This window comes from Neofelis nebulosa, chromosome 14 (assembly GCF_028018385.1).
Source record: "Neofelis nebulosa isolate mNeoNeb1 chromosome 14, mNeoNeb1.pri, whole genome shotgun sequence".
Lineage (NCBI taxonomy): Eukaryota > Metazoa > Chordata > Mammalia > Carnivora > Felidae > Neofelis > Neofelis nebulosa.
In genome coordinates, this window is record NC_080795.1 from 33,151,001 (window position 1) to 33,175,100 (window position 24,100).

Here is a 24,100-nt window from a genome sequence, read left to right on the forward strand (position 1 = left end):
AGGGGACAGGAGGGGACTGGAGGGGATGGGGAACAGAAGTTCATTGTCTTTTATAACATAATTTATCATATAATCTTAACATTGACATACCAACTCTTCTGTATCCTTTAGTCACACAGACCAATACTACTGCTAGCACAATATGGGAGGAAACTACAGAAAAGTAGTGAATACCAGGAGGCAGGGATCATTATGGACCACTTCAGAGGTAGGTTACTCCAATCAGGACTTCCTGAGTTTACAGTACAAATACAACACCCATTATTATACAACTTTATAAGCTATAAACTAAAAGACCCTACTTGATCATTCCTTCACTTGCCCCTTCACTCACTAACACTCCAGCCACAACACCCATCTTTCAGTGCATGGGAACACCAAGTTGTTTTTCATCTAAGAGGGTTTGCATATGCTCTTCCTTGTGTCTAGAATTCTCCTCAGGGCACCTGGGCGGCTCAGTCGGTTAAGTGCCCGACTTCGGCTCAGGTCATGATCTCACGGTCCGTGAGTTTGAGCCCTGCATCGGGCTATGTGCTGACAGCTCAGAGCCTGCAGTCTGCTTCAGATTCTGTGTCCCCCTCTCTCTCTGCCCCTCCCCTGCTCATGCTCTGTGTCTCTCTGTCTCAAAAATAAATAAAACATTAAAATTTTTTTTTTAAAAAATAGAATTCTCCTCTCTCTCAATCTCTGCCACTTAGATATCACTTCCTCTGAAAGGTCCTTCCAATTATGTCATCAGTGACCTTTAAGCATATTCTATGTGCCAGGTACTGTTTCCAGAACTTTTTATATTCCAATACATTTAATCCTCACAACAACCCAACAACATAGGTACTTTTATTATCCACATTTTACAAATGAAAAGACATAAAAAAGTAACCTGCTTACAGCAAGAAAACTAGGAACTGGTGGAGGATGTGAGGAATAAAGTATTTGAAGTGTCTGAACAAAAGGAGAGGGGAATAAGAAGAGATTGGACAGACAGGAAACTGATCTTATAGATTCTCATAGACCATCTATGTTGCTATTTTATTCTTTTTTTACTTTTTTTTTAATGTTTATTTTTGAAGGAGAGAGAGAGAGAGAGAGCATGAGTGGGAGAGGGGCAGAGAGAGAAGTAGACACAGAATCTGAAGCAGGCTCCAGGCTCTGAGCTGTCAGCACAGAGCCTGACATGGGGCTTGAACCCATGAACCACAAGATCATGACCTGAGCAGAAGTCGGATGTTTTACCAACTGACCCACCCAGACACCCCTGATATATTATTCCAAGGGCCATAGGAAACCCCTGGAGAGTTGTAAGCTGGGACTATAACTGATGATTAAAGTAATAAGTAAACATTTTTTTAATTTAGTAAATAATATAATAAATATCATAAACACTCAACTTAAGAAATTAAACATTACAAACATTATTGAAAAGCCCTATGCATCTCTCCCTTCCCATTTCCCCACATACCTCCAGAGGTAACCCTCATGTTGAATATCATTATATTTTTTTATTACATATGTATATATGCATACATAATATATGGCTTTAATTTTAAAAATTTTAACATTATATAGTTACAAGCTATACATTATATATACTGTGAGAGTTGTGGTGTTTTGGTTCAATTTTATGCTTTTCAAAATACACACGTTAACACTAATCTCTAGTTCATTCATATTGACCACTTTGATATACTGCATTGGGTGAATATAGCAAAATTTATATTTCATTCTCCTATTGATGGACATTTACATGGCTTTAAAATTTTTACAGTGACAAACAACACTGCTATAACCATTCTTTTACATTTATCTCTACAAGGTAGTTCCTAGATATAAAAGGATTTAAAAACAATAGAAAGGAAAAGAGAGGTGCCTCGGTGGCTCAGTTGGTTAAGCATCCAACTCTTGATTTTGGCTCATGATCCCACAGATCATGTGTTCGAACCCCGTGTCAGGTTCTCCACTGAGCATAAAGCCTGTTTGGCTTCATACTCTCTCTCTCACTCTTTCTCTGCCTCTCCTTTGCACATGCTTTCTCTCTCTCAAAATAAGTAAACTTAAAAAAAAAAGGAAAAGAAAAAAAAAACCACCCAAACTGTCATTATTTATGAACTAAATCATTATCAATATATTAGTATCATTAAGCAAATAATTATTAAGCAATAAAGCTGAGTTTAAGATCAGTTATTAATTATACACCAACAAAGAATAGTAAGAAAATGTTCAAATTTACAAGTGAATGTTTAGAATTCACAAGGGAATGTTTAGAAGTCACAAGTGAATGTTTAGAATTCACAAGTGAAAATAAATATGATGTACTTAAGCTTCAATTTAACCAACAAAAGAAAAGACATTAGAAGATTTACTTGTAGACTATTCTCTTTTCCTATAGAGAATGGATCAGGAAAAGACAGGGGCTAAAGTATGAAGATATGAGTTTTTCTGCTGTTACCTAAAAGAAAAATGACAGTGGCTTAGACCAAGATACTTGTAGTAGAATCAGACATATGATCAGAAGCAGATATGATTTGAAAATAGAATCAAGAAGACTTGGTGAGGGATTGGATATAGAGAGTAAAGTATCAAAGATATTGGGACATAGTTTTAATCAATTGAGCATGAGAATGAAATTTACTGAGGTTTGAGATGAAGAGACTTCTGCTTCCAACTGAGTGGATTAGCTTGGATCAAAACAACCCTGCCACCAAAAACAACAAAAAGCTGTATACAATATAAAAATGTCTATTTGAAAGAATTAGAAATGAATCAAAGCATCAAGGGTTTAAGGAGTCAGAGTCCGGGAGACAAAGGAAACCTAGAGAGGAGACCTTGCCATTTAGCACCACTTTTCCCTGAGAACCACTTGACAACATATAATTGGTGAACCAGAAGATGTATCAAAATAAAATACCTAGATAGGAACAGGGAAAGAGACATAAAAGATGGAAAATACAGAAAATAGAATAAACTTGTATAATATGGGCAAAGACTAATATACTCTTAAAATATAATTTTACATCCATCAAATCAGCAAAAACTTTAAGTCTGGCAATACTGTGTTGGCAAAGGAGTAAAATTTGAAACCATCCAATGAAACAGCAGTTCCGTGTCACCAGCAATTCCCCTCCTTATGAATATCTTAGGGAAACTCAAACATGTACCTAAGAAGAAATTGTAAAAGGTGTTCATTGCTGCACTGGATTTAATAGTGAAAAAATGCTCACCAAAAGGCAAATAGATGTATCTGTACAATAGAAAAGCATAAAGGCAACTCCATTCTTCCAGTTGCCAGGCCCACACACCTTGATAGGTTGTATTTCTGTCCATCTCTCACAAACCACATCTAACCCATCAGCAGTTGTGTGGGGTCTACTTTCAACATATATGACATATTCAATCACTTCAAACCTCCAATGCCAATATTCTTGTCCTTAAGCTTAAATACTTGCTAGTCTTATATACTTGGACTGGTTCGTATCCAGCTCTCTTATGATTGAAACTCTAGTTAGAAAATTGCAAATTATACAAGAAATAATCCAGTCAGCTACAGCATGCTTAAGAACATCCTTCAATCAGGAATCAGTAAACAGAAACATCAGCAAGACACTCATTTACCTCCAACTGCACTAAGTTCAGTTAAAGTTAACACTTTTCTCAAGTGTCCCTGTACTTAGGAAACTATCATCTATTAATTGTTTACCCTTTCATTCCACACAAACACCACCATTGCCACCACCACTATCATCAGTCATCAGGAATCACCATCTGACGTATTATGCACACGTGCTTCTTGTGTGTTTACTTCTTTTTCCCCTAAGGTACAAAAGTATTTCTGTCTGTCCTTTCTAGAATACAATAGGTCTTGGCTTGCTATGAGCTTTGCACATAGTAAGTGCTCAATAAATTTTTGTAGACTAAAATAAACAATATACCAAAACAAAAATCGTAAATTAATGTCTCTGTACTTTATCTTGCTACAAATAATGGATGAATGAATGTGAGTTAAAAAACATATGTCAGATGTACTAACACATATATAGTAGCACAAGCTACACATGTGACTCAGAGACAGTAGTGGCCTAAATAAATACATTTATTCAGGAAATACTGTATTTCCCTTAAAAGTGAGAAGTCAGGGCCGCCTGGGTGGCTCAGTCAGTTGAGCGTCTGACTTCAGCTCAGGTCACGATCTCGCGGTTCGTGAGTTCGAGCCCCGTGTCGGGCTCTGGGCTGATGGCTCAGAGCCTGGAGCCTGCTTCCGATTCTGTGTCTCCCTCTCTCTCTGCCCCTCCCCCGTTCATGCTCTGTCTCTCTCTGTCCCAAAAATAAATAAACGTTAAAAAAAAAAAAAAAAGTGAGAAGTCATTTGTTGTGTAGCTTTCAATTTTTGCTGTTGATGTTGTTGTTGTTGTTGTTGATGTTACCTTTGGTGTTTAGAAGTTTGATTATGATTTTCTTGGGAAATTTACATATTTATATATTTTGACAAAGTTGGGAAAGTTTCACCAGTTATTTCTTTGGATACTTTTCAGGCTTACCCTTTCTCCTCTTCTCTGGAACTCCAATGGCACAAATATTAGCTCTTGTGTTATATTCCCATAAAAATCACCGAGATAATATTCTTTTGTTTTGTTTTGTTTTAGTTCATTTTCTATTGTCAAATTGGGGGTTTCTACTGTTCTATTTTCATGTTCACTGATTCTTTCCCTGTATTCTTCATTCTGCAGTTGAACACACCCACTGAGTTTTTAATTTGTTTTATTTATCGGTTCTAAAATTCCCACTTGGTTTCTCTTTATATATTCTATTTCTCTCCTGGCTCCTTCTACTTTTTCATTTCTTACATGCATGTTTGCACAAGCTGATTGCAGAATTTTCATGACGGCTACTTTAAAATCCTTGACAGATAATTAAAAAACCTGTGTCATCTCAATATTGGTGTCTGTTGATTGTCTCTCCTCACTCAGGTTGAGATTGCCCAGGTTCTTGATATAACAAATGATTTTCTATTGTATCCTGGACATTTTGGATATTGCATTATTAAATTTGAGATCTATCCATGACTGGAAGCTCCTAAATATATTTATTAATAGGCTGGTTTGTGTCTATCCACAGGGACAATATTGATATCTAATTATAATAAAAGAATGAGTGTTTCCACAAAATAATTTTATTTCATACAACTTAATTACTGCTAAGATGACCAAAATGATCTCTGCCTCCTGGTATTAATGCCTTAAAGTCATCCCCTCCCTTGAGTATGGGCAGGACTTATGAATTCTCCTTTCCAATGAATGGAATACAGCAAACATGAGGAGATGTCACTTCCAAAGCTTTTGTCTTGTTAACACTCTCTCTCCCTGATGGAACAAGCAAGATGCCACACTACGATCTGCCCTATGAGGAGGCCCTCATAGGAAGAATGATGGCAGGTCTTCAGCCAATAGTTCAAGAGAGATTGAGGTCCTTAGTCCAGAAACCTGCAATAAACTGAAGCACAGCTGTATGAGTGAACTTGGAAGTGGATCGTTCCCCAGAGGAGCCTTGAGATGACTACAGTTCCAGTCAACAGATGATTGAAGCCTTATGAGACACTTAGAGCCAAAGGACCCAGCTACCAGCATCCAAATTCCTGACCCACAGGAACTGTGTGAGAATGTTTTTCAGGTCACTAACTTTTGGGGCAATTTGTTAGGCATCAGTACACACAAGTGAAATTATTAAGCCATGATTGGTCAGTACTCTAATAGATGTTTCACAGAGGTTATTTATTCAGCCCCATGGAAATGACTCTATGATAAAATGAAAATATTTTTTAGGGTTATTTATTTATTTTGAGAGAGAAAGAGAGAAAGCAGGGGAGGGGCAGAAAGTGAGAGGGAGAGGAAGAATCCCAAACAGGTTCCATGCTGTCAGCACAGAGCCCAATGCAGGGCTCGATCTCACAAATCATGAGATCATTACCTGAGCTGAAATCAAGAACCGCCAGGTGCCCCAAAATGAAATTATTATCCTCATTTTACAGATGAGGAAATAGGGATTCAAAGAAATAAAACAGCTTACTAAAAATCATGCAGCTACTAAATGTCAGATGTGGGATTCAATCCTGAGCCTACTTAAAGTTTACATTTTTTACATGAAGCTACAATTCCTCTGTTTGGAATACACTTTCAAAAGTATTAGCTCAGAGTTATATAATACCAACTTTTATACTTCCAAAGGAAAATTCTCTGGCCACACTTAAATCTTTCTTTCGTAATTAGCTGTGACTAACTTGTTCAGCGACATATGTGTTTTCTTAAAGACCGATTTATTGAGATATAATTCATGTACCATATAACTCATCCCTTTAAATTGTACACTTGGGTGGGGCTATTTGGCATATTACATTAATAACTTGTTAAAACTTGTGATAAAATATGTATAACATAAAATTTGCCATTTGGACCATTCTTAAGTGTACAATTCAGTGGCATTAATTATAGTCACAGTGTTGTGCAACTATCACCAGGTATGTTTGAATTTTTAAATAATTAACATGTGAAACATTTTAACTCTGGCACTCTTTAAAAGAGTTTACAGAATCTTAGAATGATTCACAAGTTAATTATTTTTAAAACAAAGTTAAGTGCAATAAAATGCTTATGTAAATCAACAAAACATGCTGCAGAAGAATCATGCAGAAATGTATAAAAGTTAGCAATCCACATGACATTTTTATATTGCTTTTCAGGATAAAAAAAAGAAAAAAGAAAAAATATGCAACTCCTGAGGTCAATAGGATTTTTCCATGGAAATATTTTATTATTTTGTGTCACAACAGGTGCAGGAATCTTTGTGTCTCCTAAAGGGGTATTAAAATACTCTTCACTGAACATAGCTGTCTCCCTGAGTATTTGGGCTGCTTGTGCTGTTCTGACTATCATCAGCGCTCTCAGTCTTGCAGAGCTGGGGACAACCTTCCCTAGAAGTGGAGCGCCTTACTATTTCCTCAAAAGATCTCTTGGATCCTCTGTTGCTTTCCTCAGTCTTTGGATCAAATTTTTTATGTATCCCTTAGGAATAGCTACGCAAAGCTTGATAATATCTACCTATATAATTCAGCCTTTCTATACCAGGTGTCCAGCTCCAGAGCTACCAAAGAAATGTCTAGCTTTGGCTATTTTGTGGTCACTGGGACTTCTAAATACTCGAGGGGTGCTAACAGTGGCTTGGTTTCAAACTATCAGTGTTTTGATGAAAATCACTATCCTCTGCTTCATTTCCCTTACTGGGATTGTACTGTTAGGGATTGGGAAAAAGGAGAATGTGGCCAAGTTTGAGAATTCTTTCGACGCTGAACTTCCTGGTGCCTCACAGATTGCAGAAGCCTTACTCCAAGGATTGTTTGCATATTCTGGTACATCAATCCTGATCAACATAGCAGGTAAATCCATCTCTGAAATACTTTTGTAGCAGGCTTAAAGTTTTGTCTACAGTTCTATAGAGAAAGATATAGCCGATTTGTTTGGTTTTTGGAATTCAATTTGATCTTCTTTGGACTAGTTGGATATATCACAGTTTAGTCATCACCAAACCTCAGTATATTACCATTTATATGGAAAATATGGAATTTAGTATTCTTCAGGTCATGTCCCTTATTCAAAATGTGGGAATTTATAATATAAAGTTTTCAAAAGGAAATTAAGATCACTCTCATACATTACTACATTTTATTCTAGCATTTTTTCAAGACATTTTGAGTTAAATATCAGTGATGTAAGAAATACATTAATATAATCTATTTGTAAAAAATAAGACTATCACAGATTTATATATATATATATATATATATACACACACACACACACCCTACCAGCAATGATAAAATGCCACATCCTAATTTTGATTCCATGATATGTCTCAGGGATCTTTCTTATCAGTTCTTAGTGACCTAACACATTTTTTTAACTGCTGCATAACATTCTTTAGGATGGCTTTACCACACCTTCACATTAGTATGTGTTTGAAGTTCTTACAATTTTTCACAATTACAAGGAGTGTTGTAATGCCCATGTTTCCCTATGCACATGTACTATACGGCCATGTTGCCCCCTGCAATGTTATGGTACCAAGAGAATGTGGTAATAGATGCATAGCACCCTAGAGTAAACAAAAGAATTAAATAGAAAACAATTCATGATATTTCATTTGCCTTATAAAATTATAAGAATATAAAATATTAAGAAATATAGTAAATAGCGAAGTTGTATAAAACTTCCAAGCAAAATCTTTGCAACAATTTCTATAAGAAACTTGAATTTGGGGTGCCTGGGTGGCTCAGTCTATTAAGTGTCCAGTCATGATCTCGCCGTTCCTGAGTTCGAGCCCTGCAACAGGCTCTGTGCTGACAGCTCAGAGTGTGGAGCCTGTTTCAGATTCTGTGTCTCCCTCTCTCTCTGCCCCTCCCCCGCTTGTGCTCAGTCTCTCTCTCTCTCTCTCTCTCTCTCTCTCTCTCTCTCTCTCTCACTCTCTCTGTCAAAAATAAATAAACATTAAAAATTTTTTAAAAATTTAAAAACCTTGAGCTTGTTCCCCTACATGTCACACTACTAGTATAGATTTTATGCTTAAAATGTCTGTAACATTTTATCAAAACTTTTCATTATGATTTCTTAGAAGCCCTGATTCTCAAATTATTGAAATCTGTGATATTCCTTGATTATTAAGATATTTGTTCTCTCATGTAGATTATTAAAAATTAAGATAATTTTTAAGGATTTTATCATTTTTCTTTTTTAATAATTGACAAAGGTAATGTTTTCATTTCTGGCAGTGAAATTAGTGAATTTTTAAACCAATATCAAGGTTTTCCAAATAATGATAAGGCTTTAATTTATCTAGCACAAATGAATTGTTACAGCAATCATCTTGCAGCTAGCTTGGACATTAAAAAAGCACATGAGGGGCGCCTGGGTGGCTCAGTCGGTTAAGCGTCCGACTTCGGCTCAGGTCACGATCTCGCGGTATGTGAGTTTGAGCCCCGCGTCGGGCTCTGTGCTGACAGCTCAGAGCCTGGAGCCTGTTTCAGATTCTATGTCTCCCTCTCTCTGACCCTCCCCCGTTCATGCTCTGTCTCTCTCTGTCTCAAAAATAAATAAACGTTAAAAAAAAATTAAAAAAAAAAAAAGCACATGAAATACTGGACATATGTGAAGGCCGAGTTTCATGGGTCACCGACTGGATCTGCATCCTTCAGGGGCCACTGAGTCACCTCACTTCCCCAGTCGTGTTGGGTTATGAGCCACGGTCCTTGGACAACTGAATCCAACTTCCTCCAGCAGTTTCTAAAAAGCCCTTTCCTACAGTGGGTAGTTATGTGTTCTGCAAAAGTAAATACCCAGATATTAGTATCTCTCTAAGGTAGAGCATCTCACTAGAGCAAGCAGGAAGGTTCTTGATAGTAATCATCACCTGAAGATACAGCATAATGCAGCTATAAACCTAATTTGGGATCTTTTTGGACTGCTCATCTCAACCTCCTACTCCCTGACTTGATTTGTTATCAAAACAAACTAAGCCTTGAATTAAGGATGAGCATCCCATACCTAGCACTGGTAATGAAATGTGAATGACTTCAGATCAATATGGTGTTTGAAAGGTCTACTGAAATTTTCTGGCTCTGCAGACTATTAAAGCAAAAGGCCCAATAAAACAAGTGTAATAATTCCATCAGATCTTGTGGCCAGTTGCATGGGACTGGCTACCATTACCCACTTTGTTAACTTTATTTGTAAGTCTACAACACCAAATTTATACATCTGGCTTCTTGTATACCAAAACAGGTTAATCCTTGTGGTGAGAAAGGAACCCGTGTGCATTGTTGGTGGGAATGCAAACTGGTACAGCCACCGTGGAAAACAGTATGGAAGTTCCTCAAAAAATTAAAAATAGAACTACCCTATGATCCAGTAATTTCACTACTGGGTATTTATCCAAAGAATACAAAAACACTAATTCAAAAAGATACATGCATGCCTATGTTTCTTGCAGCATTATTTACAATAGCCAAATTATGGAAGCAGTTCAAGTGTCCATCAATAGATGAATAGATAAAGAATATGTGGTATATATACACAATGGAATATTACTCAGCCTTAAAAAGAATGAAATCTTGCTGTTTGCAACAACATGAGTGGATCTAGGGAGTATAATGCTAAACTAAACAAGACAGAGAAACAAATACCACATAATTTCACTCAAATGTGGAATTTAAGAAACAAAACACATGAACAAATTAAAAAAGAGACAAATCAAAAAAACAGACTCTTAACTATAGAGAACAAACTGATGCTTACCAAAGTGGAAGTGGGGGGCAGGAGGGGTGAAATAGGTGAAGGGGATTAAGAATACATTTATCTTGATGAGCATTAAGTAATGTATAGAATTGTTGAATCTGTACACCCAAAACTAATATAACACTGTATTTTAACTATACTGGAATTAAAATTTTTAAATAAAAATAATTAAATTAATTTTTAAAATAAATAAATAAATAAGGATATTTAAAATAAAAAAAAAAAAAGAGAGGCATAACCCTGGCTAAAAAGAACTATTTCTCTTGAGTTTGGTCCTCAGATTTCCTGATCTGTCATATTCCTGGCCAAGTATAAACAGAATAGACAGCTTATGTCCAGATTCGTATGCTAGGGCTTCCTAAAGGGACACCACTGAACCCCAAGCACCACCATACATCCTTTATATTTACGTCTGAAATAAGAAATTATATTGGCTCTCAAAACTATTAGTGCATCCATCTCAGTAACAGGTCTGACGAAATTAAAATGAGTCTCTAGTGACATAGACAACTGTCAGGAATTGAGTTCTAGCCACATAACAGCAAAAGAACAAAAGTCCTCTGCTTCCATAACATGACTTGTGTGACTCTTGCAAGGGAGCATCAGGGAAGATGACATGGCATGCTGTGTAGAAAATCAGGATCACTTGACACACATTCATCTTCACAGCAATTTAAAGAAACCCTCAGATTTCGTAATCTGCTCCAAATTCCCATGGCACTAAGGAAATCCAGGAGATAACTGCAGCATTGGCTGACCCTCAGAGGAAGTTGCATTAATAATGGCACCACCGGCTCGGATTTGCATCCACTCCTCGTCCAAAGATCTGAAGAGCAAGATCTAGGGTAACTTTTAAAAAGGCCAGTTCCCCAGATCCGTGAGGAAGTTTTCTGAGAACAAATGGTAACTTTTGGCCCGAGCTAGAAATGTAAATAAGAGACGGGAAAAGGCCCATTAGACAAAACTTTCCCGTCACTTTATGGAAAACCTAAACAGGAGAGTCTAAGCAGGCAGGGCACCTACCACAGGCTGCTCTTCTGCCATTGGAGATCAGAAAACATGGTCTTAGTCTGCACTGAAGACAGGAATATGGTAGAAAACACAAACTAAGAATCCACTGCTTCCCTGGACACATTTAAAACTTGGTAATACTCCCTGGTCTTAAGGATGTGACCAAAGTTGGTCATGTTAGGGACAAAAGAAATTTTCCACATTAAAACCAAGCAAGTTGTAAGAGACAGTATTCCTAAAGGAATTTTTTACTGTTCATTTGAACAGTGGTGGGAAAAGAGTAAGATGAGAAAGAAAGCATTAATTTGGTACAAGTTAAAACTTTTTTATCTTTTACTCTCTCTTTCTCAAAGAAAATAAAATGTTAGTGTTAATGTAACATTTTATAGTTTCCCAAAGTGACAGTTAAAATTATTAGTCACTTTTTATGGGGCATCTGGGTGGCTCAGTCGATTAAGCGTCTGACTTGGGCTCAGGTCATGATCTCAAGGTTTGTGGGTTCAAGCCCTGGGTTGGGCTCTGTGTTTGACCACTGTGAGCCTAGAGCCTGCTTCGGATTCTGTGTCTCCCTCTCTCTCTGCCCCTTCCCTGCTCATGCTCTCTGTCTCTCTGTCTCTTGAAAATCAATAAACCTGTTAAAATTTTTTTAAAAATATATTAGTCTATTTATGGGATAATTTCGGAATAATAATTTTTAACAAAATAGTACAAAATAATGAGAAATCTAAGCTTTCAGGCACAATTTGTGCAGGACCAATGTAGAATCAGTCCATGTAGATAAGGAAGCATGGATCCATGAACAATACTTTCTCCTCTTTTTATTATAAAGAACTCTTCAAAAGTCCCACAATAATACTTCCTCTTCTGATAACTTTGTGTTTTTTAGGAGAGATAAAAAATCCTGGTGAGAATATTCCCAAAGCTCTGATTACCGTTCTTCCCATGGTGGCTGTTGTTTACGTATTGGTGAATATATCCTACCTGGCAGTTTTGACCCCTCAGGAAATCATCTCTGCAGGTATGAATGTGTCTAGACAGAGAGAAACCAGTCACTACTACTACCTACTCTCAATAAACATTGACTCCTGTACACTGTAGATATGTTTGATACACCCCTAAGAATATAAACATGACGTATTCATGCTTTGGTTTTTATAAGGAAAGGAAAAATAATCACCTAAATTATCTATAAAGAAGGGGCACGTGCTAAGGGAAAGATCTAAGGATAGTAGAATGTGAAAAGCAAGAATTAGAAAGAGAAAGAGAAGAAGGAGAGGGCTGCAGAGGAGAAAGGGGAAAGAGATGAAGAGAACCAGGAGCAAGCACAGCAAGAAGCAAAGAAGAGATATTTTGTTAGAATTTCTACCCTTTAGGGCACACCCAGATACATATCCTCAAAATAACTGTTTGGAATAGGCAGTGCATTCTTCATTTTGTAGGTAGGGAAACTAGCTCAGGGAAGTTAAGTAATGGACAGAGTTAAGATCCAAAACTGGGTCTCCATCATGCTCTTCTTATGATAAAAGCATGTGTCTTGTCCAGGTTACTGAAGGTAGTGGGTTGTAAACGTGGACAGCAAGTTGCAAGATCTGATCTTAAAAAAAATGCTCTTCCCAATACCTCTAGGTATGGTGCTCAAAGTTACATTCCTGGTAACTGACACACTCAAAACCAGGTGGTCCAACTCCAAAGCCCATGTTCTCAACCACCACACTAAAATGCCTCAATTTACAAACAAACCAAATCAAAGCCCTGTATCGCCACCACTAGGAGAGATTATTATCAATGCAAGTAATAGTATGTATATACATTAATATATATCAGATAATAAGGTATATTAAAACAAATAATGATATAGTAGACACCATAGATGTGACTAAACAGAGCTATATCAAAAGGTTAGTAGTAAATGGTGTCATGTGAATGATAAAATTACAGTTTTTATTTTCTTTTTTATATTGTTTCATATTGTTCAGATTTTCCATGATTAGCATGTTGCACTTATGATCAGAAAAATATCATTTTTCTAATGCCAAATAACATTTCCACAGAACCAACTGGTAAACTTTTATGAAAACACCAAGCCTTTTTTTTTTTTTTGGAAACACCAAGCCTTTAAGAAAATGCTAAATTACATTGTTTACTTTAAAAAGGCAGAGTAGTATTTGAAATATATTTTAAAAATTCCATCAAATTTTAATTTAAAAAAAGGCAGTTACTCCTGAAAGAAGAGAAGTTATCTAGAAAGTTCACTTACTGATACAACTCACTCTTTAAATATTCTAGATAAAGTCCAAGTAATACACCAATAAAAACATAAACTACAAAAATATTGTATAGAAAGACAGGAACAGAGGTATCTGACCGTGTACAAATATAGTGCATGTGGTTTGGGAGAAGCTGTGACTAGAGCCAACATACTAGGATACTCAGGTAACTAGAATTTCCCTGCAGTGGAGGGGTTTTCAAAGCAAAGGTCACAAAGAGGATTAGTCTGATGTGCAAAGCCTTTACAAAAATAAGTTTTGAAATGTATTTTGAAAAAAAAAAACTATACAAGTTTCAAAAAGTCAAAAGGTGGTTTTATGCATCTTCTCTGACACTAGTACAAAAAATGTTATGTTGCTTCTAAAAGGAAAATATAGGTGCACCTAGGTGGCTCAGTCAGTTAAGCATCTGACTCCTGATTTTGGCTCAGGTCATGATCTCATGGTTCATGGGTTCAAGCCTCCCATCAGGTTCTGTGCTGAAAGTGGTTGGAGCCTGCTTGGGATTCTCTCACTCTCCCTCTCTCTTCCCCTCCTCTCTCTCTCTCTCAAAAATAAATAAATAAATAAATAAACATTAAAAAATAAATAAAAGGAAAATACAATTTTTTAAATGTTACATTAAAAAATAAATGAAAAGAAAATATAAGTTTTTAAATGTTTAACTTATTTTGAGGAGAAAGAGAGTGGGAGAGGGGGTGAGAGGCAGAGAGAGAGAGAGGGATAGTGAGAGAATCCCAAGCAGACCACACTGTCAGCATAAAGCCTGATGCAGGGCTTGAACTCATTAACTGTGAGATGATGACCTGAGCCAAAATCAAGAGTCAGATGCTTAACCAACTGAGCCACCCAGATGCCCCAAGAAAATATAAACTTGTTTAAGTTATTTATTTTTTAAGAGAGAGAGCACACACACAGAGAGTGAGGGAGAGACAGAGAATCCCAAGCAGGCTCCACACTGTCCACACAGACCCTGATGCAGGGCTCCAACCCACAAACCATGAGATCATTTCCTGAGACGATGATCAACCAGGTGAGACATCCAGGTGCCCCTAAATTTTGATAAGTTAATAATAACATGTTACTATTACACCTTCCCACAATTTGGTCTCACAGGAATACAGTAGTAACACTAAAGGGGATTTTGTTTTAACTATTAAAATGAGAGACAGAACTGTAATTTGCCTTACACCCACTTCCAAACTAATCAGCAAGTCCTGTAAAACTCTACTCCATTAACAGCTCGTCAGGTATTTCCCCCTTCCGCACGCCCATTCAGTGTCTAGACCCTCATTTTCCTCATCGGGCTACAGCAACAACCTCCTCATTTGTACACTCACTTCTAATCTCCCTCCAATCCAGCCTCCACTCAGTCTCTAGAGATGATGTTATAAAACATAAATCTAATCATGTCACTCTCCTGCTTAAACACTCTCTGTTTTGTGTCCTGCTGCAACCACCCCGTCACCACCAAATACACAAATACCAACTTCTAAACTGACCACCGCAGGTTCTCCAAGATCTAAGCAAGCCTAACTTTCTGTTAGGTGTGCACGAATACCCTCACCACATATCATCCTTTCTAAACAACTTACCATTTCCAGGTTAGACACTATTATCTCTGCCTCCCCCACAATGCCACCTTACCAGCCTGACTTAGATGCCTACCTTGTGATGGATATCACACTAGTAAGACTGATTCTAAGTTCAATATCCTTTGAGCCCTGACAAGTTCCTCCTAAGTCTCATTCCAGTCTTAGAAGGTTTGAAATGCAATTTAAAATCATGAAATGGAGTATAGTGAATAAACTTACAATATAATTGCAATCATCTCTCTGAATTTTAGGGTTGTTAACATTATTAATAAGAAATTGTCGGAATTTTAGAACCGAAATACCTACAAAACAAAGCTAAATGTTTTCAACTTTGCAAATAAATTATTAGAGGCAAAACTGTAGGTGTCAAAGCACTTGCAATTGAAAAAAAGAAAAGAACTAAACCACCATCAATTCATCACATTATCAATGAAAAAGACCAGTACATCATAGGTAGTAAAGATAACGCAATCGTATCATATAATTTTGAGCTCTACTTTAATTATAATCAATGGCCAATAATTTTGGAGAAATTTTGCAGTATAGTTGATGCCCTCACAACATAATTCCTTATGTTTCTAGTATCAGTTATTTGCCTTAGTTAAGCATCTATATTTACCCCCATTGAAAATCTTCTATTCTTATTTTTAATCATAGTATTTGTGACTATCACTCATCTGTTGTTGCCAAACAAGCCTCCCCAAAATGTACTGATTTACATCCACCACTTATTTGGTTCACAATTCTACAAGTTGGCAATTTATATTGCGTTCAGCTAGGCAGTTCTGGTTCTCTGTTGGAGTCATATGTGTGTCTGCAGTCCCTTGCAGTTTGGGTAAGCAGCTTTATTGAGGTTGGCCATGATTTCCTGTTTCTTTGGGGACTCAGCTTGTAGGTTAGCTTGAGTCCTTGGAGAAGCAAATGCCAAGAAAGAATTAAATGTGCAATGAATTTAGTAAGAGAAATGCTTGTGTTAGAGAAACCAAGAAGGAAGCCAAGTAAGGCTGGGAGAGCCATGGGATCACAATGCGAGTGTGACCCAAAGTGAAGAAGAGAAAGAGGAAAAAATAAGTAAAAACACCCTGGACTCATATGCTGTATAGGAAAGGTTTGGCACATCTGCCAGGAAGCCCTTTAGCCAAAGTTGGCCATCAGATAAATAAGTACCTCTTAGTGCCTCTACCTCACAGATATTAGCTGGGAACAACCTGTGGGAGCATGGCTTTAGTAGAAATGCCACAATGTATTTCTTTGTGCAGTAGCCAGGGCCCTAGGTCAATTATGCTCCCTGTATTTGGAAGTCTATAAGATGAATTTTCAGGCTCCAGAATTACTATGGTTTGTCTTTCACAGACTAGGTTGAGCTTGTTCACATGGTATCTAAGCAGGGTTCAAGAGAGCAAGCAACATGTGATACTTCTCAAGGTATAGGCTCAGAGCTGGCAAACTACTACTTCCAATGCATTCTACTGGCCAAAATAGACCACGAGGCCATATTCAAGAATTGATAAAGAAACTCCCTCTCAGAAGAAGGGGCCAAGTCAGGTTACAAAGAGTACAGATGCAAGAAGAAGTGAATAATTTTTGCCATATTTGCAATGAAGCAAAAGTGACTGACTCTTTTGAAATTTTTTTTAGATGCTGTTGCTGTCACCTGGATGGATAAAGTAATCCCTTCCATGCAATGGGTCATTTCTTTTGGGATTTCAACTTCAATAGTTAGCAACATATGTTGTACAGTGCTTTCAGCATCGAGGCTGTTCTACACAGCAAGCCAAGAAGGACAACTGCCTTTGATCTTCTCCATGCTTAATAACTACTTCAGTCCAACTGTTGCTATCACCCAGATAATCATCTTAGCTTCTTGTCTTATTATAGCCTCAGATTTAATCAATTTAATAAAATATTCAGGATTAGCAACCTGGGTTTTAAGAGGGCTATATATGATAGGTTTACTTAAACTAAGGTACCAGGACCCCAATCTACCCAGACCTTATAAGGTAAATCAAGATAAAAATGTTAATATTAACTTTATACTCTATTTCTAGGAATATAACTTTTTTAACCTATAGGGGATGCTTCTAATCAATTAGAGTCCAATTTATGAAACATCTGATCTGGATCTCTATGTTCCAGTTTACTGATGTATATAATTGGCTGTATGAGCTATTTTTGGCTTGTTTCTTATTGAGTAAAAGGTCAAAATTGATTCTCCACAAGGAATATAGTTATCACTTTTGTTATTTTCCAGGAGCTAGAAAACAATGCTTTTGGGGGAAGGGGGGGAATATTGACCCAACTCAAAATCATCTCTTCAGTGCACAACCCAACATAGGTGATATGGCATTCCATTCTTAATCATATCCTTGATAGAGTCTTCATTTTCTACAATAAGATCAATAAGATGTTAATCTAAGCCTCAGTTTGGATTATTATAAACATTGTGAACCTGAACTTAACTTGCAAGATAAAATCACTACCTCCTAGGTAATGTCAGTAGGGCCCTGTAGGCTCCTAGAGTATCTTTATCCAAAATATACAAAAGCACCCCTTCCTCTAGGCAGACATAGCTCTGTGCCCAGGCACAGCCTAGTGAAGAAAGCACAAGCTAGATATTAGCCCCACGCTGCTCCATCAGATGGAAGCACTTGTGCATACAGTGACTACTTAAGCAATCATACATATAAGAAATTAAATTAGACTCATTTGAAAAGACCATTCTGACAATAGCATAGAAAGTGAATTAGAAGAAGGCATGAGTAGAGGCACCTGAGTGGCTCAGTTGGTTAAGTGTCCAAGTCTTGATCTTGGGGTTGTGAGTTCAAGCCTCAGGTTAAAAAATTAATCAGTTAAAAAGGAGGCATGAGCATATCCAGGTCAAACAGCCTGCAGAGGTTCATTTAGTCACCCAGTTTAAAGAGAATTCTAGAGCTTAGAGATTAAGTAAATTACTCTGGCTAAAAGATACCGGGCTGGAATTTAAACTAAACAGTCTGATTCCAGAGCCCATATTTTTGTTATATTTATTTTAAAAAGACTGGTGAATATTTTATTCTGTAAAGGACCTACTAAGGAAATTTTTTCTGATCTTAGCATCAAGAATACTTGGGCCTCTCCTAAATAACTGATTTGCTTATACCTTATGATGGACAGCTTTCAGAATCTATATGGAGCTTTGTGGCGTGTGTTTTGTGAAACAAATTCATTCTTTATCTATGTTTATTTCCCTCTCTCTTATTTTCATTTATTTTGCCTTGGTGTAATGTAAGACATACCTTGCTATAATGTAAATCCTAAGAGGTTTCAAATAGTGTTTAATTCTTTAATTGTGTCATAAATACAATCAAAATGGCCCGTTTAAGATATTTTCTGCATGTAGAGATTGTGTACAAAGTAAAATGAGAGTCCCATGTTTCATGCCAGTGACCATAATAACCACTTAAGTGTGCTTTTTAAAATATGAATTCCCAGACTCACTCTTGAGAATTCTAATTTAGTCGATGTCAGTTGGGCCCTAAGAGTTTATGTTTATCAATTATCTTGGGGGTTCTTATGCAGAGAAGTCCACTGACTGACCGTATTTTAAGACACACTAGTCTAGACAATCTTCACTTTCTTCCCCTCAAAATGGCTCCCTCTTTGGCCATTTCTCCTCTTGAAAAAAGTGAATGACAATATCTTGGATTTGAGTCATCTATTTATTCAACAAATAAGCAGTAACTATCTGCTATGTTTCAGGTACTCTACTAGGCAGTTCAAAAAACCCATTAGCCTCAGAGAAGTGTAAGAAATGTATACAAATCACTGTTCTAAAGTTAATTAAGAAATGTCATTTTGTTGGGGCAACCTGGCTGGCTCAGTTGGTTGAGCATATGACTCTTGATCTCAGGGTTGTAGGTTTGAGCACTATTGGATGTAAAGATTACTTAAAAATAAAATCTTAAAAAAATATTTTTTTAAAAAAGAAATGCCATTTTGTTGAGCACGTTTTACTGAAGTGCCCTGTGTACAATGCTCACAAAGACTTCAAAAGACCAGCATTAGATAAAACCTCATTTTGCAAATGGGTTGGAAAAGACCCTTTTTTCCCCCAACTTAAATGGCAACGACACACATATTTCAGGAATATTTGATTAAAAAGCTCTGAACACATTTATCTATCGTGGCTGCCTGCCCACCATGTAGCTTCCTTCAGTTGAAACGGTGCAGGGCCCCAAGGGTCTCACTGTGCAGTGACAGCAGCCCTGGACGCTGGTGCAATGGGCCCCACAGGACTCGCAGGGAGCCTCCTTCTGGCTCCCTTCTGCAAATAGGTCTGAGGACCAGATTAATTCAGTAGCCCAAAGTTAAACAGCTGAACAGTGGCACTAAGCTCCCTGGAGAGGAATCTTCTGTATCTGTCTTAAATACCTCTGTGCCCCTAGCATGGCAAGTGGCACATAGGGATTCAGTAGATATTTCTTGAAGGAATGAACAGTTAAGGTTGCAGAGCTTGCATTTCCAACCAGGCTTTTCTGATTCCAACATTTCTGCTGTTTTTATTATGTAATAGTGCTGCTCTAGGAAAAATTGGTATATGCCTAATTAAAGAGGCATTGTAACCAAATATTACAGTTATGCCAAATTCCCAAAACTAAGAATGCTTCAATGACTAATACTAGAACGGAATAGTTAATTTTTTATTTTTGACAATGATTTCTTATAATGTATCTTTTTTCCCATGCTTGAAAATAAAGCACTTATTTTAGTAATAAGTTGACAATATCTGATGAATAGAGTAGGCATTCATAACAACTATAGAATAAATATAAATAAATAAATACTGTTCCACTTTTTACACTCATTTATTCTGCCATTGATGTACTTTATATAATATACTACCGAGACTTTCTCTTTAAATATATTTGAAAATATATTTGCAGTTTTCTCCCTGGTGTTTTGAAACATTTGTTCCAAACAGAAAGAGAATATTCTTATATTGTTTATAGAAATTTTGAACTTTTGAGGAAAAAGTCATCACTAATCTTAATCTTAATCCTTTTTTTTTTTTTTTTTTTTTACTTTCAGGTGCGTTTGCCATTTGTATTTGGATCCATAGCTATATCTTTGTTTCTAATTTTGACACCAATGATTCATTCTCCTAAAGTAGAGTATATCTATGGGTTTATCTTTATTTTCAGTGGACTTCTGGGTTACAGGCTTCATGTTCACCTTAATCAACGTTCTGTTTGTTTTGATAAAATCACTTGTTATTTACAATTATTATTTAATGTTTCACCACCTGAAGACCAAGATGAACGTATTTCAACAGGAAAAAAACATCTTGAAGAAATCTTTTTGTAAATAGGCAACCCTAAATCTGTAAGTGGTTAATGACTAAGCACATTCAATCTTTGCTTTAAAATGTATACACCCAGGGGCACCTGGGTGGCTCAGTTGGTTAAGCATCTGACTCTCGATTTTGTTTCAGATCATGATCCCATGGTTTGTGAGACTGAGCCCCATGTCATACTCTGTGCTGACAGCATGGAGCCTGTTTTTCTCCCTCTCCCTTTCTCTCTGCCCCTCCCCTGCTCATGCACGTGCATGCACATGAGCTCTCTCTCTTTCTCTCTCAAAATAAATAAATAAACATTAAAAAAATAAAAATTATATATATATATATATATATATACCCTCATAGATACAAAACCTCCCCCTTCATACCCAATCCCCAACTACATATATCAAATCCCCGTCCAGCTACGTATTCAAATTCTTTAAAAAAATTTTTTTTAATGTTTATTTATTCTTGACAAAGAGACAGTGGGAGCGGGGGAGGGGCAGAGAGAGAGGGAGACACAGACTCTGAAGCAGGCTCCAGGCTCTAAGCTGTCAGCACAGAGACCAATGTGGGACTTGAACCCACGAGCCCTGAGATCATGATCTGAACCGAAGTTGGATGCTCAACCGAATGAGCCACCCAAGAGCCCTCAAATTGTTTACAATTCTAATTCTTTTGCTTGTAATTGAAGCCTTAGTTCCCTAGTGCCCAACATGTTTTTCACCACTTTCCTCCAACAACCATCAAACAAACAAAATAAAAAAGTCATTGTCAGGAAGACGAGTACATGGGTAAACAGTAGATAACAGATATTTAATCAACATTCATTGAATGAATGTAAGATGCATCCACAAAAACAAAAAAAGAATATTATAAATCTGAGATTTATATTAATAAAAACTACATATTGCTTCCTACTCACTGGTCTAAACACTTCACAGTGATATCAATCAAAAGAATGTGTTTCACTTTCAAACCCTTGTGTTTACCTCTACAAAGTGTGATAGGCTAAATAATGATGCTGAAAAATATGTTCAAGTCCAGATGGTAACTACACTTATCATGGTGAGCACTGCATAATGTACAGAACTGTTGAATCACTATATTGTACACCTAAAACTAATATAATATGGTATATAGAACTACACTTCTATTAAAAAAAAATGTCTAGGTCCTAATCCTCAGAACTTCTGTATCTAACTTTATACGGAAAAAAGAGTCTTTACAGATGTGATTAAAGATCTTGAGACAAGGGACATCTAACTAGATTATCTGCATAGGCCCTAAATGCAATCACATATATCTTTATAAAAGAGAAGTAGAGGGATAGTAGACAAGACAGAAGAGAAGGCAATGTAACCCTGGAGGTAGAGACAGGAATAATGAGGCCACAAGCCAAGGAATGACAGCAGCCACCAGATGCTAGAAGCAAGCAAACAATGGATTTTTCCCTAGAATATCTGGAGGCAGTGTGGCCCTGCCAAAACTTTGATTTCAGCCCAGTGAAACTGATTTTGGCCTCTAGCCTCCAGTATTGTGAGAGAATAAACTTCCGTTGTTGTAAACCACCAGGCTGTGGTAATTTGTTACAGCAGCTCCAGGAAACCTATATATAAGGTATTTGCCAAAAATACTCATGCAATTTCCATAATATGGAAAGGAAGGCTTTCTTCTAAACTCACATACTAAATATTTTTGCATGTGTAGTACACAGACATATGACTCCATTGAAATTGTCTACTATATAGAGAAAACTAAAAATGTAAGTTCCCAACTGAGAGAGGATATTCTTACTGCTATTCCTCCCTAAAATCATATTATCTAACCTCCAAGACAGCCTAAGTACTTCTCACCCCTTGAAATTCATGCTCTGAGGCACTTCTCTCCCACATGAGTCCAGGTTGCTCTTGAGCAACGAAATATGAAGGAAGCAATGGTGTGTCACCTACAAGTCTAGGTCATAAGTGGCGCTGCTGCTGAGGCCTTCTTCTCTTGGATTGCTTGCTCTGGTCACAACCACAGGCCTTTGTTGGAAGAACAATCAAGTAGTCCTACAGAGAGGACACAGTGGAGAAAAACCAGTTTGCCAGCATCAACATGATAGTCATTTCAGGAAGCTACCTTCACACTGGATCCTACAACACCAGGGAAACGTTTATATGACGGTAGCCCAGCCAAGACCTGACTGCAACTTCATGAGAGACTCCAAGTCAGAACTGTCCAACCATGTTTCTATGTTTCTTCTGAATTCCTTTTATTTTTTTATTTTTTAAAAAACTTTATTGTGATAAGAACACTTAATATAAGATCTACTCCGTTAACACAATTTTAAGTATTAATACAGTATAAGTATAGGCACTTTGTTGTACAATTGATCTCTAAAATGTATTCTGAAATTTTATACCCATTAGTTAGCAATTTCCTGTTGCCCCCTACCCCAGCCCTTGGCAACCACAATTCTATTGTTTGCTTTCATGAGTTTGATTATTTTAGATAACCTCATTCATATACATGGAATCATGCAGTATTGTCCTTCTGTGACTGGCTTATTTCACTTAGCATAATGTTCTCCAGGTTCATGCATATTGTTGAATATGGCAGGGTTTCCTTCTTTTTAAAGACTCCATTCTCTGTATATATCACCTTTTTTATCCATTCATATATCAGTGGGCATTTAGATAGCTTCCACATTTTATATAATGAACATAAGAATACTAACGTCTCTTCCAGATCCTGATTTCAATTCTTTCCACTAAGTCTTTAATCTATTTTTGAGTTAATTTTTGTATATGTTGTGAGATAAGGGTCCAATTTCATTATTTTACATGTGCGTATCCATCCTTCCCACCACCATTTGTTGAAGAGACCATCCTTTCCCCAATGTGTATTCTTGGCATCGTTACCAAAGATCAGTTTACCATATATGTGTGGATTTATTTCTAGGCTCTCTATTCACTGGTCTATGTGTCTGTCTTCATATGAATATCATACTGTTTTAATAACCATATCTTTGTGTAATAAACTTTGAAATCAGGAGTACAATGCCTCTACTTTGATCTTTTTCAAGATTGTTTTGGCTATTTAAGGTCTTTTCTGGTTTCATATGAATTCTAGAATTGTTCTTTTTAACTCTAAAAAAATATTCTATGGGATTTTGATAGGGCTTGCAGTTGAATCTATTGGAAGTATGGATATTTAATAATATTGAGTCTTCATGAACATGAGCACGAGCATGAGATACCTCTCCATTTATTTGTGTTTTCTTTAATTTTTTTCATCAATGTTTTATAATTTTCAGTGTGCAAGTCCTTAATGTCTTTGGTTAAATCTATTCCTAAGTATTTTATTGTTTATGATGCTATTGAAATTGAGATTGTTTCCTAATTTCATTTGCAATTAGTTGATTATTAATGTCTAGTTGTATTCTGCAACTTTTCTAAACTCAATTATTAGTTCTAATAGTTTTGGGTAGAGCTTTTAAGATAATGTCATATGCAGAGAGAAGCAATTTTACTTCTTCCTTTCCAACATGGATGCTCTTTTTTTCCTTGGCTAACTGCTCTGGCTAGGACT

At 36.7% G+C, this 24,100-nt stretch overlaps 1 protein-coding gene across 1 annotated transcript; it reads left to right on the top strand.

The window, feature by feature from the left end:
• Positions 1-6,713: 6,713 nt before the first annotated feature.
• On the top strand, positions 6,714-23,563 carry LOC131494241 (solute carrier family 7 member 13-like). The gene is made up of 4 exons (XM_058698444.1): positions 6,714-7,420; positions 12,229-12,360; positions 16,843-17,204; positions 20,272-23,563. Exons 1-4 carry the CDS (start codon positions 6,754-6,756, stop codon positions 20,545-20,547), a joined length of 1,437 nt encoding a protein of 478 aa, XP_058554427.1. The 5' UTR covers positions 6,714-6,753; the 3' UTR covers positions 20,548-23,563.
• The last annotated feature ends 537 nt before the right edge of the window (positions 23,564-24,100 follow it).

Excerpts from the sequence above, each read along its gene's own strand:
- LOC131494241 (XM_058698444.1), top strand. The coding sequence starts at position 6,754 with ATGCAACTCCTGAGGTCAATAGGATTTTTCCATGGAAATATTTTATTA. Across the intron at positions 7,421-12,228 it reads AATCCTGATCAACATAGCAG|GAGAGATAAAAAATCCTGGT; the intron begins GTAAATCCATCT and ends TGTGTTTTTTAG. Across the intron at positions 12,361-16,842 it reads TCAGGAAATCATCTCTGCAG|ATGCTGTTGCTGTCACCTGG; the intron begins GTATGAATGTGT and ends AATTTTTTTTAG.